Genomic DNA, 18,162 nt, shown 5'->3' on the forward strand with positions numbered 1-18,162 from the left:
CTGGCCTTTGTGTGTCCAGACCTTGGTGGAATGATGCTCAAGGAGCCACCCTGGCCAGGTCAGGAAGCCCGGCCGGGTGTGGGCTGCGGGGGAGGGGAGCGGCGTGGTGGGAGCAGCGGGGTCCTGAGACGGGGCAAGGCAGGCCGGATCGGCGGGAGCAGCTGTTTGCCGAGGCGACCCTGTGCCGCCTCTGGGAGTCCCTGGGGACAGGTGCCCTGGGGGGGCAACAAGTGTGACCTCAGAAGACAGAAATCCGTCCCCATGAAAAGCTGTGAATGATGCTGGTTTGGGTTCTTAAAATCATGTGATTAAAGCCCAACGGTTGTATTCTGTCCCTGTGACCCGGCCCCGGAGGGCCTGCTCGTGGCAGCACCGGGACCGTGTGCAGGGCCCGAGTTCTCAGGGCTGAGGCCGCCTCCCAGGCTGCTGGGGCATCTGTGCACCCGACCTGCACCCTGTGTCCGTGAGGCCGGGGACCGGGAGGCCGTGCTCAAGTGTCCTGATGGGACGTCGGAGACCTTTCCAGGTGCCCTATACTTGTTCTCTGAAGAGTTTTTTTTTCTGAAGCTGTTTAATGGCAGAAGCAGCTTCCGTCCCTTCAGGGTGGGGGAGGGGGTCCACGCGGGACTGGGGGAGGGGCAGACCCTGGGCTGGAGCAGCAGGCGCCCCACCAGCACCCCGACACGTGTATTTTTTTCTTTCTTTTTTTTTTTTTTTTAAGATTTTATTTATTTATTTGACAGAGACACAGTGAGAGAGGGAACACAAGCAGGGGGAGCGGGAGAGGGGGAAGCAGGCTCCCTGCTGAGCAGAGAGCCCGATGCGGGGCTCGATCCCAGGACCCTGAGATCATGACCTGAGCCGAAGGCAGAGGCTTAACCCACTGAGCCCCCCAGATGCCCCTATGTTTCTGAACAGTGTTTCCTCGGCAGCAGAGTTTAAAACAAGTGAAGGAACCTGCTGTTTGCACTCACCAGTGATCTTTCCTTTTCAAATGCATGTAGGAGCGGAAAGTGTTTCCAATTAAAAAGAAAAGCAGGGTGTTTGTGGACTGTAACGAGACGATACAGTGATGGAAGTAGGAGGGCAATGTGAAAACAGCCGCGATGTCCTTGAAGGAATCGTCCTCAGGACGGGCGTCCCTGTGGAAAGTCACGCCGCCAGCCAGCCTGCGGGGTCGGTGGCGGTCTGCAGGGGAGCAGTGCAGGGCCTCGAGAGGCCAAGTGATGTGGGGGTTTGTGCTCCGTGAACCGACCGGGAAGAGGATGGAGCGTGGAACACACAGCGCTCAGCTGGCCGCCGGGAAAATCGGTATGTGGAGATGCCCAGCGTCACACCGCGGTGCCAGACGGGCCGGAGGCTGGCGGGGCTCTGCCGTGAAGGTGGGAAGAGGGGAGCCGTCCGCACCCGGAGCTGCGCGGCCTTTCCCAATGCCCGGACAGGGGCCCGCTCGTGCGAGGCCGAGGTCAGCCACGGCGGGAGGCCCACGAACCCAGATGCCAGCCACAGACCCAGAGGGTGGGTTCTCAACGGCTCCGAGGGCTGCTCCTGAGCTCATCAGGAACGCAGTGAGAAACGGAAGAACAGGGTGGAAACAAGTCAGGACAGAAAATGCAGATTCACCACGTTCCGAGCAGGCAGGCGGCCTCGTGTGGGGCGTGCGCAGGGGTGGGGGGAGCGGAAGTGCAGCTCGTTCCCCGGACGGGACGGGTGGGCAGAGTGTCGACAAGTGCCATGAGGCATTGGTGAGCTTCCCGACACCAGGACCCCCCGTGCCCCCGTGCCCCCCGTGCCCCCCACTGCTCAAAGCCAGGTACGAGCAGTCACGGCCTATGGAGACCTTTCTTGTGACCCAGGAGAGCATCACGGAGCTGGGCAGGGCATCATGTACTCCTGTGCTCTGTCCGTCCTTCTGTCTCTCAAGCTAATGAATTGAGGAGGCCAAAGCAGTGGTAAGCAGTGCCGGCATCCAGGGGTTGAGGCAGGGGAAACCACACCCGCATCCATGGGGGCGAGGCAGGGGACACGGCGCCGGCATCCGGGGGGCCGGGGCAGGGAACAGGGCGCCCAAGCATCATGCTAGGCCCCGCGGGCACAGAGAGGCATTACCTGAGGGACTGGAAATGCACCAGATTTCTTGGTAACCAGAGAAGGTTTCCAAGTAAATCTGGGTAAGACATTGCCCCTGGCCTTTGCTGGCTGACGACATTGGGTTTTAGTCTATCCGGGGATGTGCCCTCCGCCCTGTGCCCCTGCAGCCCCACAGCTCTGTCCCAGCAGGTGCGAGAGTAGAGCCGTGCCCCCCGACCGTCCGCCTGCACCGAGCACGTGCTCTGCTCCGCGGCCGTCTGTTTCGCGTTCTGCCGTCCCGTGAAAGTAACCGGCGCTCGGCTTTGCCGCCAGAAGCGAACGGTGGTCATTAATCGCGCTGGGTAACGCTGGGGCGGGTGGAGGGGGCCGTCTTCGCGCCTCGCCGTGAGCGGAGAGGTGACTGGGTGGAGGCCGCTGGCTGGCGCAGAGGCCAGCGCACTTGGGGTGTGCGAGTGTCAGAGCAAGGGTAGGAGGGACCACGGTCGATTGAAAACGACGCAGCCCGCGCCTCCCTTACCTCACACCTCACCGTGCTTTTGTGCCTCGGAAATGTGGAAACGGGCCGATACCTGAACGCGTCAGAGCCGACACGGGGGTCCGTCCTGCTGGGAGGGGTCGTGGACATGCCAGGCCAAGGCCCCGGCCGGCAGACCTGCCCCTGCGTCCCCAGCCGGCTCCCCCCGAGAGCCCCGCGCCCGGCCATCATTCTTCCCGCGCACAGGCTGCACTTCCCACCAGATGCGGTCTCCACGCTGCGCAGGCCCACTGGGCAGGACACGTAGGTGGCTCGCGCGTGTCCGTGTGGAGAGAGCCGCGTGCGTCTGGTGGGTGTGTCGCGGTCCCTGCTGCTCGCGAGCACGTGGAAGGTGCGTGCATGGGGCGTGGGGCAGCAGAGGCTGATTGCCTGGTGTGACGGTCATGTTGTCTCCTTCTCTCCTCCCAGAATCATCGACCAGCGGTTCGAGAAAGTGTCCTACTTCGTGTTTGGCGATTTCAACTTCCGGCTGGACTCCAAGTCCGTGGTGGAGGTAGGCACCTGCCCCAGCCTCGCCGGGAGCCCACGGTCAGGGCCCTCACAGGCAGGGTCAGCTCTGTCATTCTCACTGCTGGTATTTAAGGCAAATATTCCTCATAAGGAGGTTTTAGAGTTGAAAGGGGCCATTACTGGAACCAGAAAGGGACAGAGTCCCGCCGACCTCCACAGTGCTCAGGTGGTGGTTGCCAACGGCGTGCCGTCACATCCCGCTGGGATGGTTCTGTTGTCCGCTGTTGAAAAGCAGACAGGCCGGTGGGGAGACGTGGCTGGAGGGGCTGCTCCCTCCACTTCGCTGAGAATGCGGGAAACCAGTCTTTCACCAAAAGATTCGTGGACATCACTCGGTTCCTGGGGCGTGGAGGCCTGTGTCTCCTGGATGCACCCACAGGCCCCCGGCAGGACCTTCCACTAGGAACAGGTGTGGACAGACGGCCTTGGCCCTGCACTGTCCCAGCTGTGGGACCTCAGAGCATCACCTCCGCAGCCGGGGAGGGGGCCTGGGGCTCTGGCTCGGGGCTGAGGGTCCACCGTGTGCCTGTGCAGCAGGGACCACAGCCCCAGTGCCAGCGGCAGTCAAGGGGAGTCTGCCCAGACCCCGCCAGTAGGCCTGCACGGGGAGGCTGGCAGCCCACAGCAGGGGCACAGCGCACCCCCGGTGGAGACACGGGGGCTGTTCAAGCGATCGCCCTCCGGTTGGGATCCCAGGGCACAGACCCCACTGCGCGTCCATTGTCTGTCTCTGCAGAAGTTGTTCCTGGAAGTCAGAGGGGGCGGGCTGTCCATCGGTACAGCTCCCTGTGGGCGACAGATGAGGGATGTGTGGGAATTCTCTCGTGATGCAGCTGATCCGATGGTGCCCCACTGGGTGGGCCCACAGGCAGTAGGCGGGCGCATCTGGGCGCACTGCAGGTGCTGGCAGGCCAGGGGGCGGGGGTACCGGTGCTGCGGCGCGGGGCTGTCCGCCTGGACGGGCCAGTGAGCCCCGCCAGGACTCTGAAGTCCTGCACATGGTGTTGCTAGTTTGCCCTTCCCCGTGTGGAGGGTGGGGGGCGAGTCCGTCGGGGCCCAGGCTGAGCCCGGGAGCTTGTCCGTCTTGTGGAAACGTGACCCCGTGTCTGACGCTGTTAGGGCCCCAGGGTCCTTCCCCAGGGGCCGCCACCAGCATTAATTTCAGGCCACTGGGGGTTGAAAAGCCACACTTCTGTGACATCCTGACCCTCTACGCAGGGGTCCTTCCTGACAGGCGTGCGGGACAGTGAGCCCGCTGGGCATACTGCCCCTCCTCGCCCCTCTGGCCTAACCCAGCAGGCTGTGCGCTGGGGGAGGTCCGAGGACAGTCGAATGTGGCCTTTTCTTCCCCGTGAAACAGAGACCCCAGCAGGGGGCTTCTGCTCCACGCGCGACCAGGGCTGCCCCAGGAGTGCGTGGTGTACGGCGCGGCGGCTCGCCGCAGGGGCTGAGCCAGGAGGCTGGCCTGCAGAGGGCGGGAGCCGCGGGGTGGCGGGAGCCGGTCGTGCGGGAGCCGGTCGCGCGGGTGCCGGTGCCGTCAGAGCCTCCTGCCTGAGAACCACACTTGCCTACCCCGGGCTGAGACCTGTGGAGGGGGGCTCCTGCGCCGCACGCCCTCCGGGAAGACAGCGGAGGGCGGGCAGCACTCAGAGGGTTAACAAAGGACGCTGCGTGCCGTTTGTCACGTAACGTGGCCCTCACGCTCAAGGTGCCTTCTCTGATGCCTCTCCCCTGCTCCGTGGCCTTCGCAGCTCGGCCCGTGTCCTACGACAAGGGGCTTCTGTGCACGCTGGTCCCGGCAGGTGGGAGGGGCTGTTGCGAACCGGGGTCGGTTCTCCTCACGGCTGACGTGTTTCTCAAGGTCGCTGAGGAGCTTCCGGAGTCTTCGAGCTGCCGTAACCCGGACGGTTCCGGGATCCGTGAGCGTCCGTATCGGAGGGGCTGCCAAGTCTGAAAGTCCGTCCTGCAGGAGAGCAGAGGAGGGTCTTGGTTCTGACGATTTTCCCGTCAGATTTACGGACCTAGAGAAGGAGTGTCTTGAAATGCTCTTTGTAGAAGAGGTGGAGCAGCCCACACGTGCCTGCCCTGCCCGAGCCCACAGGCCCCTGCACTGGGCCCCTCCTCCTGTCAGCCCGACTGGCCCTGGCCCAGCATCTTGGGGTCCTGGCCCCATCCCCCACCCCAGGGCAGTCGGCCACACCCCACCACCAGCCAAGGGGCGAGGGGACGTGGGGAGGTCAGGCTGCCTACATCTCCGGAGCTCAGATGGTGACAAGCTACGATCCCACAGCGTCTGCCCCTTCCCACCCCTGCACGTCTGTGTGACGTCAGGCACCAAGTCTGGTTTTAAGTACCTGGAGAGACGGTACCTGTCTTCCGTTGTGTCATCCCTCCTTTGAGGAGGTCGCGTAATAAATACATTCCCGGTGCACCCTCTCTTAAACGTTTCCACGTGTCCCTCCAGGTCCCTGCTGACTGCCCTGCTGGGAGGCCCCACGGTGGTGGTGCTGGGGAGGCACGGGACCGTCGGTGGCTGGAGGTCTCAGGAACCCGAGGCCCGAGCCACATCAGGCCGAGCGGGGACACCCAGGGTGTGTCGTTGGGAGGATGAGGGCTCCTGGCGTGGACAGGGAGGGTCCAGGGAGGCCTCAAAGGGTCACAGAAGGCGCCCCGATGGTAGCGTGGGGCTAGCACGACACTTTCTCAAGCTCGTTGTCCTGACGTGGCCTCTCCCAGCCTTTGTCTTCACGGCCCCTTCCTCCTTGTCCTTGTCCCCTCGCCTTGGGGCCCATCCAAAAGCCAGCCTGGTTTCATCTCAAGACCCTTCACTAATTACGTCTACAAAGACCTTCCTTCAAAATAAGGTCGTGTTCTGAGGTCTGGGTGGACACGGATTTTGGGGTTGCTTCAACCCGTGATGCCAGGACAACACTTGAAAGGCCAAATGCTGAACACAAACGTGCTTGTTGGCAGAGGTTCATCTAAACGTAAGTTAAACTGGAAAAGAACGAGTCTCTTGCACTGGTGATTGATTTCAGTGCGCGAGGTAAGGCGTCTGTAGTTACCAAATTTTAAAATACCACATGAGCATCTTTTAGAAGATCAGAATCTGCTATTAGCATGGCTTGGCTTTCTAAAAGGGTTTTTTTTTTTAATTATTTTTTTTAATAGATTTTATTTATTTGTCAGAGAGAGAGGGAGAGAGAGAGAACAAGCAGGAGGCAGAGGAAGAGGGAGAAGCAGAGAGCCCGACGCGGGGCTCGGTCCCAGGATCCGGGGATCATGACCTGAGCCGGAGGCAGAGGCTTTAACCCACTGAGCCCCCCCAGGCGCCCCTTAAAGGGGCTTTAATTATAAAAAACAACTGATAGAGATTTTGTGGGAACCCTGAGAGTCTGAGTCAGCCTGAGGTACCCACGGGCGGGCCTGCGAGCAGACAGTTGAGGAGCGGCGTTCCGGAAACCTGGGCACCCTGAGTCCGGCCCTGGCGAAGGTGGGTTCAGGGCCCAGCGCGCAGAGGGGCAGGCTCTCCGTCGAGCCTCTGACCCACTGCACTTTGCACTGCTCCAAATTAACTGTCCAGTGAGGACGTGCGGAGACCGTCGAGCACCACCTCCGGCTGGGCAGTGTCCCCGGGAGCGTGTCAGAAGCGCGTCCGTGGGGCCCCAGACCCGCAGGCCCCGAGCTGAGAAGCATTAGGTTGAGCCTCGTGCATCTCAGGGGCCTCTGGGGGCCACGGCCCGCGCGGGGTCGGGGGACGGGCTCCCGCAGGTGCACAGCCAGGACGCCCGCCGAGCTGGCGCTGCTGAGCCACGGCTCCCCACGGGACGCAGACGTGGTGGCTAGCGTGAGCTCCGGACTGGGCGGTGCCGCCGCGACCCCGTTCCTGCCGCCATGTTTCCAGAACCTTCGCGGGAGGCCGTCCTAGGGGCCGTCAGCGGCTGGTTGGCTTTCTCCAGCCTGCGTGGGTGGTTCTGGGCCACAGACACCCGTGGCGGGTCACCGATTCCCGGCAGGGAATCCAGCCGGCGTCCCTCCTCGTTTGCTGCGCGAGACTTCCTGTGTGCCCGCTGCGTGTCTGGGCTGAACGCAGGACCTGGCCCTGTGGTGACAGCCTGGTGCCAGCGGGGCCGTGGGGGTGGGTCTGCCTCGTGGTGGGACGGCCCCAAGACCTGGCCAGCCTGGGGACACCGGAGTCCCGCACCTCGTCTGCTCTGCCTGACGTGCCTTCCCGTCCGTTCCCTGCGCCCTGGGGAGTCGAAGCAGCGACCTGAGAGCGGCGTTCTCCCGGGCGCCCATGCTCGTTGGGACCGTGTGCTCTTTGCAGGAGACTCGGATGCCACTGAGTCTGCGGGCCAGACGCCAGCAGGGCCTGTTTTGGGGTGGGGTCTCCTGTGGGAAGGCACAGCTGGGAGCTGTGGGGTCCTGTCGGGTTCTCAGGTGTAGTCTGGGGGCATCAGTGAGGTTGGCGTGCAGACGGGGTCGGAGGTGCAGCCCTGGACAGGCACTGGGGTGTGGGCAGCCCGGAGGAGGGGCACGGGGCCCGGGGTGCTCTGTGTCCCTCTGCAGTGCCAAGGAGGTGAATGGGGCGCCGACCTGTCCTTCTGAAGCACAGCACGGCCACGGAGAGACACTGGCCGGAAGAAGGCGGCGGGGCTGGACCCACACTGCCCACCACTGGCCTGGGCCTAGGCCTCCGCCTCTCCACCCGAGTGGACAGGCCGACCGCCCGGAGCCGTGACTGCTCTTGGAAAAGCCGCTTGCGGACGCCCACATTCAGTGCTTGCAGACTGGGTCCTGGGGACGGGAGGAGGACCTGCGAACCTCTCCCCTTGGTTCCGGAGAAGAGGCTACACATGGTTTTCGGATCACCTGAGGGCAGCGTGGCTGGTGACCAGGAGTGCCCTGGACAGTGTGCGAGTGGGAAGACTGAAGGGGGCATTGGGATGGACACAGGCCTCTTGCTGGACAGCGACTTGGGTCTCTTCCCACGGAGCGCTGCCTTGAGAAACCGCTGCCTGACTCGGCTCTGGGTCTGGTTGCCGCTTCCCCCAGCTAGAGCGGCCGGGTCAGCCCGCCCGGACCTGGGGCGGCGTCCCGGCAGGAGTCATCAGAGGTTAATTCAATCTGCCTCAGAACAATGAGGGGCCAGTGAGCGGCTCGCGGCTGCGGCCGCGGTGAAGGACAGGCAGCGATTGTCCGTCCGGCGGCCGGAGCGGGGTGGGGCGGGGCGTCTCCCAGCGTGGGGGTCAGCCAGGCCCGAGCAGGATGGGGAGACCGTGTCGTGGCCGAGGGGCCGGGAGCAGGGCCTGCCGTGTGTGGAGAGACGACCCCGGCCCAGCGAGCCGGCAGCTTCCTGTTTCAGAGGCGCGCAGACACCCGCGGGCTCGCAGGGCAGAGCCAGGGAGACGGCCCGGGAGCAAACTTGGCCGCGCCAGAGCCGTCATTAAAACACACACGGACACGACCGTCACATGCCAGCAGACGGGCCGCGTGTCACGGAGCCGGTCTCTGACGCAGGCTCCGGCTCAGCCCTGCGGGCGGCTCCGCTCCAAGGCTGTGCTTCATGCCTGGCGCGGTGGCAGCTGGCAGCTGGGCGCTCAGCCGGCCGGCCGCAGTGACAGAGAGTGACGGCCGTGCCAGGCGCTCCGGTCCCCGCGAGGCCCGGCCGCGCCCACCTGCCGTCTTCATTCCTGCCAGCGATGGTGATGAATGTGTGGTGGCCGCTGGTGGCCGTTTTGAAATCCCAGTTGGCAGGGACGGAACCGTGCCCGTGCTCAGGTGCCAGGTGGGCCCGTGGGGACCTGTCTGGGAGGGGCTCCCCCCGCACTGACAGAGACAGCCTTGGAACGGACCAGAAGGACCCTCGGCAGAGCACGCTCCCTGCGTCACGAAACCACCAAAGACCCCAGCCAAGAGGAGGGGTGCGGCCAGCTCCCCGGTGGTCAGAGCCCTGTCCCCAGAGGCCAGACTTCACTGCGGCCAGCCTCCTTCCTTCAAGGTGCTCCTGTGTCCTGGGGAGGGCGCTCCCACTCAGCCTGAAAGGGGTGTCACCCCATCATGGCCTGTCCCAGCGTCTCCGGGTGCCCCCCAGGACCCAGCCGGCCAGAAAGGTCACTGTGCCCCCACTGAGTGCAGGAGGAAACACTGGGGGCCTCTGGTGTCCACGTAGCCTGCCGTGCCAGCCGCACCCCAGATACTCCACCACCAACATGGTGCCCTCAGCCCCCCGACAGCCCCCAGCAGCCTGTGACAGCCCCCAGCAGGGAGGCGGTGTTTCTGCTGTGCTGTGGTGGGAGTGGCCCAGGAGCTCTGGGCAGCCTGGTGGTCATGGACAGGTGGATAGTCGGTCACGCCAGCCCACGTCCGAGAGGCACCCGGAGAAAGCTCGTTGGGCATGGAGCGGTCACAGACCCGAGCCCCAACCTCTCTGTCGACTCTGCTGGTTGTGAGGGTTTCTCTTCTGAACTGGGGGCCCGTGTGGATAGGCCGCGTGTCCAGGAGGCCTCCGTGCTCCGGGCACCGCTGGTGTCTGCGGCGGCCCAGGCGGGGCGCGTGCGGGCGTGAGCGTCTCTGTGGGGCTCTTCGAGAGTCTGGTATGAGAACAACCGATTTTCTCATTCAGATCATTACATTTATTTCATTATTGCTTTGGAAGGAAAGAGACCTCTCTCTGGTCTGGTTTGTTACAGGGCCTGTGGCATCAAGCTGAAGCGAACTGTTCATTTTTTTTTTAAGACTTTATTTATTTATTTGACAGACAGAGATCACAAGTAGGCAGAGAGGCAGGCAGAGAAAGGGAGAAGCAGGCTCCCTGCTGAGCAGAGAGCCCGATGTGGGGCTCGATCCCAGGACCCTGGGATCATGACCTGAGCTGAAGGCAGCGGCTTAACCCACTGAGCCACCCAGGCGCCCGCAAACTGTTATTCTTAATTGTTCTTTTTCACTAAGAATGTAAGACGTTATTCGTAACTATGACAGCTCTGGGTTTCACATGCCGGGTATTTTCTCTCAGACGTTGCCTTACAAACGTTAGCTTCTATCTCCGATTGGTAGATTGGCGTCAAAATGGTTATTCCCACAATTACAGCAAGAAGTCGGGAGGAGACACTCCCCTCTCCTGTGCCCTGCTCTGGGCGCTTGACTGGCTGGTTCACGGTCAGGTCCCCATTCTCGAACCTGTCCTGCTGTTTTCTGTGTGCCGCTGGCTCGTGCCGCCTCTGTCCTGCTCTCAGCGCCGGCGCCGCTCGTGGGGATTTTAGACGCGGGCTGGTGCCAAAGCTCGGTGGGGAGGCTCTCTGTCGGTCTGGGCCTGGGCTGCTGGTGGGAGGACGTGCCCTTGCCCCCCACTCCTCCCGGTCGGAGACCCGGTGTGTCCGTGGAAGCCTGGGGTGTTCTCAGGAGACTAACCCAAGAGCGCGTGCAGTCTCCCCAGGCAGGGCCTCCTGCTGGCCTGAGCTGTGGGCGTGCACACGCCTGCTGGACGCCGCTCTGAGAGGAGCCCACACGGCTTTCTTCCGGAACACCTGCTGCACGGTCCCGTGTGGGCTCACCACCACCGCTGGGCTTTGCCCCGTGTACCCCAATCGCCTGCCCTTGTGGCCTGGCTGGAGCCATCCTGGGAGCGGAGATGAACGGGTCTTTCCGGTGTGTTGTCGTGGATGAACAGTGCACAGTCGGAACCAGGGATGCTGCCCTGGCAACGGACCTGGCCGTCGTCATGGTGCCTCCTCCTCACCCGCCGGCGGCGCCCCCAGGCCCCCGGCGCGCTGGCCTGGGCCCTTCCTCCTGTGGCATTGGCACGTTGGGGTCCCCAGTGGTGGTGTGTCCCCAACGCTTATTAATAGATCTCATTCCCCTGAGAGGGCAACTGAGAGGGTTTGGGGGAAACTTAGAGCTGGAGCTTTTGGGAAGGGTCTTTGAGGAGTCCACGTAAACGGGCCAGGGCACCCTTGGGGGCAGTTGGGGGCATTGCCTGCTGGAGCAGTGGGCACCTTTCCAGAGGGAGGACAAGACCCCGGTAGAAGCTGCCCTCCTTGGTCTTCAGGCCCCTGGCCCCATTCAGGACCATTTTCTGTGTGAGCGCAGACCAGCCTGGTCCCCCAAACCAAGGGGGTCCCCACCAGGACACTCCCGTCTGTGACCCCCAGACCCGCACCCCTTCACACGTCTCAGGAGCTGTGTGTGCACGTGTGTGTGCCTGAGTGTGGGTCAGACGTGTGTATACGTACACGGGCTGCCCGTGTGTGCACATGTGTGTCCTGCACGTCCACTGTGTGGACACGTGCATCTGCAGCCTGTGTCTCCGAGCGTGCGTGTGTGTGTGCGGGACAGGGAAGGGGGCTTCGGTCACAGGCTGGGTGTGCATGGCTGTGTCTGTCCTATTTTGGGTGCCAGGATCCCAGACGTGCTCGGCAGCCACGTCCACAGGGCCGTGGCCACACCGGCTGTGGGGCAGCTGTCTGAGTGCCGTGTGCGCCGACCCACAGCGGGGGCAGGCAGGGAGGTGATGGTCGGCGGCTGAGACGCTCTTCTCCTAGCACTCTCCCTGGGACACATAGGTTAGGGGACCAAGGAGAGCTTTAAAGCCAATGGTGTCCCCTCCAGAGGCTTCCGGGAGTGGTGGCTCCCTGTTACGACCTTTGCATATGTTCAGGATTGGAACGGTGCCTGCAGATGCTGGTCGTCAGGGAGTGCTAATCACGTGGGACCGACAGGTCTTAGCTTGTGTCCCGGCGCAGCAGTGGGTGACCAGAGTGCTGGGGCATCTGCTGCTCAAAACCTGGCACTTAATCCCCAGAGCCCAGCTCACAGGGAACCACCCGTGGGCCCAACTGTGGGCTCCGAAGTGCTCGCTACCCCTGGACTCTGGGCCGCGTGGGCCGCGGGCATGGTGCTCCCCCAGGTGTGGCGAGGGCCCTTCTGGCCGGCGTCTCTAGAGGCTTGTCTGTGGCTAGCAGGTGCTGTTCTACTCTGGAGCCAGCTGTGTCTTCTAGAGTCGCTCAAAAACTTTAATTTTAAAAGGTAATGATTTTCCACTAACTTGCGTGAAGGAGAACCTGTTAGAAATGCTTCTTTGGTCACTGCTGTGCAAAGGCGTCTGCCGGAACTTGTACGTGTCGGACTTAGCCGGAATTACAGAATAACTAGGAGGGCAGTGGGACAGGGGAGCTTCTGAGCGGCCTGCGGTCGGTCGGTGGTTTCCAGATAGGGGCTGTTGGTGTAGTTTGCAGAGTCCTCACGGCACTCACAGCTGAGAGATGGGATGAGGAACCCCAAGGATCCCCTTGTGGGGATGGGCAGCGGAGTGTCCCAGGGCTGGGGGACAGCTCGTGGCCGTGACCTGGGTGCCAGCCGTTGGCCTCGGTCTGGCTCCTGCTGGACGCGCGGCACGGAACCGGCTCTCCGTAGGAGCTGCACACATGTCTCACCCAGACGGGAAGGAGAGGCTGGTCCGCAGGGGGCTCGAACCCATAGCTGATTGGTTCCCGCACCACAGCTGCTCCGTCCTGCGTGTGCTCGGTCCCGTGGAGAGGCTGGGAATCCCTGCCGGGCCTGGGTGAAGCCGGCAGGTGGAGCTGCGCAGGCCGCTCGGGGTCAGGGTCTCTTGTCCGTCAAGAAGCGGCCGCTCCTAGCAGATGCGTGGCGCCTGGGTTCACGCATGGGACCTGCTCTCGGATGGGGCAGAGACAGCTGTGCTGTTTCCTGGGCGGGAAGCCCGCATGAGCACACAGAGTTCGGGCCACTGGAGAAGGCTGCACAGGGCACCTGCCTTTCTCCTGGCTCATGGCTCTGCCCCGCCTTGGACGGCAGAGGCCGGCTTATCCCTGTGGCCCCAGGTCCCCACTCTGTGCTCTGCTATGGCCAGGGTGCCGACCTCGCTGCTTTCAACGGTGTCTGCAGCCCTTCCCTGGACAGCCGGTCCTGGGCTGGCTGCGTCCCTTTATTCCGGAGCCCCCCGCAAAAGCATGGCATTGCTCCCACTTTGTTGTAGTGGTTCATCAGGAAGGTCCCAGGAGGGAGGCACAGGGTCCCACGGCGGGTCCTGGGCAGCACCGGGGCAAGGTCCTTGTGGTCGGATGGCTCTGGTCCTCCTCCCGAGTCTGGGATCAAGGAGGCACGTCCCTCAGCCCCCCATTCCCTCGGGCCCTCTGCTGGGCTCACCGCTTCCTTGGCCCCTCTGTTGAAGCCTGGAGATGTTGTTTTAAGGGCCATTTTTTCTGCAGGCTTTTCCCGCCGGCCTTTCCGGAGTCGGCCCCGCAAGCATCTGTGGCTGAAATTAGGCCAGAGCCTTTGTTTGCAGCATCACGCTCTCGGCGGGCCTGCGTGCCGTTCTGCGGAGCTGTCGGGGGTGAAGGCCCCCAGCAGGGTCCTGCTTCCCGGGAAGGGCGTGAGCGATGGGGAAATGTGTCCTCGAGCCCACCCACCAGTCCGCAGAGGCCAGACCACGGGTCAGTAGGGGCCCGTCCCCGGGAGTCCCGGGCCATGCGGCGAGGGGCGGGGCCCGGGGCTTCTCCCTGCCTCCTCCTTCTCCTGTGTCCTCCCTGGGCCGCCCTCACTTGTCCCCTGAAGCACTTGCAGCCCAGGGAGTGTTTCAGGCGGACAAGTGAAGAGAAGCTTCCTCTTCCCTCCCTGGGTTGATGTCTGGGGCGTGAAGACACACTTTGCTCAGCGATCAGACACCTTCCCCTGACGGGGTTCTTCCTCTCTGGGGGCGGGAGGCACGTGGACAGCTAAAGCCCGGGGTTAGCTCAGACATCCGGAGTGTGCCCACGGGTGGCCTGGCAGGAGAGGTCAGATGAGGGTGTCCCGTGTCCACGTGTCCACGCCATGGGGGCTGAGAGGCTCTCACGGGCCCCAGTGCCACCTCCAGGGGTCCTGGTTCGAAAACAGGAAAGTCTCCTTCCTGTGGCTGTAGCCCTAATTCCTTACGAATTCGCTCCGGTGTTTGACTCGAAGCTGCCTCGGCTGTGTCTGGACGTGAGGCCCAGGCCGGCTTGGGGGCTCGCGTCCGATCCGTGGAACGCGGCCCTCCGTGAGGGTAGGAAAGCAGAGGCCGTCCTGAAGACGACCGGGCCCAGGCTCCCTCGTGCGCTCCCCGCACGTCGAACAGCTGCGCACATCTGGCCGGCCGGTTTTCATTACTCACTGAAGTCGGGATTCCACCTTGCCCCGCCTCTTTGTGCGGCCCTGGGGGAGGGACAGCGACCCAGGATGATGGCCCCGCTCACCCCTCCCGAAAGCTCTGCCCCGGGCCAGACAGGGAGCGTCTGGTGTCCTCAAGGTGCTGGCCGTGTGTCGGGAGCCCCTTCCCCAGGTGCGGATTGGGCGGCTTTGCTGGAGCGGGCGGCCAGGCCCGGAGGCCACAGGGATGAATTCGCGCATCCCCAGCTGCTCCCTGTGCTGTGGGCAGGAGGGCGTCGTCTTCCAGAACCTCTGATCCTGTTCCCAGAGGAGCAGGACCTCCTCAGAATGCTTCTGGAAGGTGAAGTCACACAGACCGTCTGCCGAGAAGCTTCTGGGCGCCTGTAGCCCTTAGTGGAGACCTGGCCATCACTGACAGATGGGCTCAGAGGCAGGAAGGGGGTTCACGCTCCACAAACAGGTGACTTTGCATCAAAACAGAGACAGGATGTGCGGACTGCCAGGACCCGGGACGTGGGCAGTGAGAGGGTGTCCCAGGAGCAGAAGGGCCACATTCCCGGGACCCACGTTCCCGGGAGCTTAGCTCTGCTTCTGCGGCCACGGTGGCCGCCACGGCTCTGGCCCAGGCTCCGGGGAGGGGGTGTCACGGGCCCCGGCAAAGAGCCTGCTGACCCCAGGCTTGCCCCAACTCAGCTCTACTGCATCCGGAACAGTCCTTCCCCATGCCGTGACCCCGAGTGCATCCGAACTTGCAGAGCCTGTGTGGGCCTGGGGGGTGAGCCTGGGGGGTGGGCTTCTTCCAAGCCTGAGGGAGACCCGACCCCTCCCTGCTCCCGCTGGGACTTCTCCTGAGTCTGGCAGGAGAGCGCAGCCAAACGCGGGTTCCCAGCCCACATGGGCGACGGGGGCGGGACTCCCCATTCCTGGGCTTTCAAACTCTGGTTAAAGCTGCCTTGCCTGGACCTGTCCCTGGTGGGGTCTTTCACATGGACGTTCACATGTGTTTGCTCTGTGTGCCTGTCCCCACACGGACTAGAGTGCATCGTGGGGACTCGGGGATGTGCTTCCTGACGGACACAGCTTCCCTAGCTGCCCCCAAATCAGGCTTTGTTCAATAAGGCCTAGAAGGAAGCTCAAACCCAGGACTCTCCAGACCCGTCTGACCTAGCACCAGCTCCCCGGGAGGCCAGGCGCCCCCGACCCCTGCAGCTCTGTCACCCACGTGGTAGGTGTCGGTCAAGCCCGCGTGTGCTCTGCAGTGGGGACGGAGCCCTGCCAGCTCGCCGTCCACACTGCTGGGGACCACAGTCCCTTCTCTCGGCCGCGGAGGGTACACGCTGGGGTCTGTGAGACCGCACCTTGAAGAGCAGGCTGCTAGAGTCTGGAGGTGCTCATGCCTTCGGTCACGATCTGCACCGTGGGGGGGCAGTGGTGGCCGTTCAGTGGGAGCACTGGCACAGACTTTGCTGCTGCATGGGCAGGGTCCGCGGTGGCTTTGTGTCCGTCTCGCTGTAGCTGTCAACCTCAGGGTCCGCAGAAAACCCCGGAAGTAGCCCTCTGGGTCGACCCTGGGGCCCTGGTCCTGGGGTACCCCGTCCAGCAGCCTGCCTCAGAACCTACCCGGACCGGGAAGAAACCCAGGAATTTCATTGTCCACACGACAGGTGGACAGCCTTGGGGACAGGATCCTGTGGAATTCCAGGACAAAAACCTGGCGCTCCGAGTGCCAAGAAGATGAGGTGGGGGCCATCCTATCCGCTGCCCCTCCGTGTGGTGCTGGTAATGAAATACATCTTAGATGGCTCTTTAAAAATAGCATTTTGGGTATTTTTTTTCTCCTTTCAAAAGAAAAATCCCTTCCGTAAGTAGGCGAGCGGAAAGGCCCGGCCTGCCAGTTTCTGCATGACTGGGCATGACTGGGTTGAAAGCGGAGGCAGCGGAGGCCGGGCGCTGGGGCCTGATCTCTGCTTTCCCGCCGGCCGGGGTGGCTCTGTGGGGGGTGCAGAGACCCAGCCGCAGGGCGGGCCCCTCTCTCAGCCCCCGGGATGATCGCATGTTTATCCTTTGGGAGCCTGAAATGGCGAAATAAAGCAATTTTTTTTAAAGTTTCTAGCAGATGCCTTTGAGAAGCAGCAAGAGTTTCGTGAATCGCGTCCCAGAGCGGCCACAATGGCCTTCTGCCGCCGAGCCTCCCCTATTCACGGAAGCGCTTAAGCCACTTAGCACATTAGCATCTGGATGGCGCAGGCCCTCCCCGGGGCGCAGGGGTGGGCAGGGCGGGCGCCTCTGCCCCAGATTGTCCCTGTGCTTGTTCTAATCCTCGCGGCTTGAAGGCGGCCAGACTGATTTGTGACACATGAGTCCAAAAGCCACATCGGGGCTTGACCCGCTTAGCTCCTCTGTGCTCTGAATGTCAATGGCCTGTCGTGGAGGACGCATCGGGGACGGGGACGGCGGCCGCTGCCTCCCCTGTCCCACGCCGGGCGGGGCCGACCCCCGCGAACCCGGCCTGTGGCCCTGCGGGTCCCTGCGCAGGGGGGGATCTCCGCTGCACCGGCCCTGCCCGCCCGCCCTCCCCGGGGTCAGGGGCTGCTCACAACTTCACAGGGGCCTGAGAGGAGGTTTTTGAAAAGTCAGAATTAGTTTTCTAAACTCTGCCAGCCTCAGTCCCCGGCGGCCTCTGCCTGCACTTTCTCGACGTGTCCTATGCATCGACCCTGGTCCCGTGTGGCCTTTCCTAAGGAAAGGGTTTTGTCAGCAACAGGGGTGGGGGCCCTTTGCCCGCGTCCGTCCTCGCCGGTCTGGCCGCCGATCTGCCTTCTCCCGGCGCTGCTGTCGTCGGGGGGCCCCTGTGTGCTTCCTTCCCGGGGCCGGGAGCCGGCTTGCTGCCCGGGGGCTCCGGTCACCCCGCCTGTCGGCTCCTGCTCCAGCCTTTCCCGCCTCACACCCAGTTCCGACTGGAAGAGTTTTCTCAGCAAACCTGGGCTGAATTTCGTTCGTAGCCCTGCTCGCCGTGAACTGGGCCGTGCGGACCATCCCGCTGTGTGGCTCCAGGACTGTCCGGCTGTCCCTGCTCCCTCGTCCCTCCTCTGCCTGTCCAGCTGTTCCCTCCCTCGGCTGGTCAGGGTCTCTACCCCTGGAACCCAGTGCGACCTCCGTTCTCCCTGGTTTGGCCTTCCGGGTCCTGTGCCACTACCCACCTGGGGCAGGTCTCCTGGTGGTGGGTCCCCAGCCTGCCCCAGGGACAGCCTGAGGCTGCTCTGACTTCCCCCCATTCCCTGCACGGGGCTGTCGTCAGGGCCGCCCCAGCAGACCGTCCTGGGTGGGAGCTGAGCCAGCGGCGGGGCTGCTCAGGAAGAGAGGCGGGCACGGAGGCCAGGGCCCACTCGGTTGGGCAGCCCTTCCTGCCCTGGCCGGTGTGCCCCTCACACTCCTGCTGCCGTGCGGGCGGGTCCGCGGTCCCTTTATGGGGAGGCGTCAGGGAGGGAGACCGGGCAGCGTGCGGGTCACGCTCAGGGCCCGGGCTGCGGGCGCCTCTCCCGGGACTGAGGCTCGTCTCTGTCGTCTGCAGACTCTCTGCACAAAGGCCACGGTGCAGACGGTGCGGGCCGCCGACACCAACGAGGTCGTGAAGCTGGTATTCCGTGAGTCGGACAATGACCGGAAGGTAAGCGAACCCCGAGCTCTGGGCTATGAGCGCAGCAGGCTCCGGTGGCCATCCGGCGTCGGGGAGGGGAGGGACACCGCTTGAGGAGTGGCCCGTTCTGCCCACGCTGACGGCCATGCTACTTTGCAGGTGATGCTTCAGCTGGAAAAGAAACTCTTTGACTACTTCAACCAAGAGGTTTTCCACGACAACAACGGCACCGCGGTGAGCTCTG

At 63.5% G+C, this 18,162-nt stretch overlaps 1 protein-coding gene across 2 annotated transcripts in view; it reads left to right on the forward strand.

Moving 5' to 3' along the window:
• INPP5A (inositol polyphosphate-5-phosphatase A) overlaps positions 1 to 18,162 on the forward strand; it is a 162,816-nt gene that overhangs the window by 125,204 nt on the left and 19,450 nt on the right. For both annotated transcript variants that reach the window (XM_032314073.1, XM_032314074.1), the window contains exons 9-11: positions 3,035 to 3,119; positions 17,853 to 17,948; positions 18,078 to 18,152. In XM_032314073.1, the coding sequence (XP_032169964.1) occupies positions 3,035 to 3,119; positions 17,853 to 17,948; positions 18,078 to 18,152 (256 nt within the window). The remainder of the gene's footprint in view (positions 1 to 3,034; positions 3,120 to 17,852; positions 17,949 to 18,077; positions 18,153 to 18,162) is intronic.

This window comes from Mustela erminea, chromosome 14, assembly GCF_009829155.1.
Source record: "Mustela erminea isolate mMusErm1 chromosome 14, mMusErm1.Pri, whole genome shotgun sequence".
Taxonomy (NCBI): domain Eukaryota; kingdom Metazoa; phylum Chordata; class Mammalia; order Carnivora; family Mustelidae; genus Mustela; species Mustela erminea.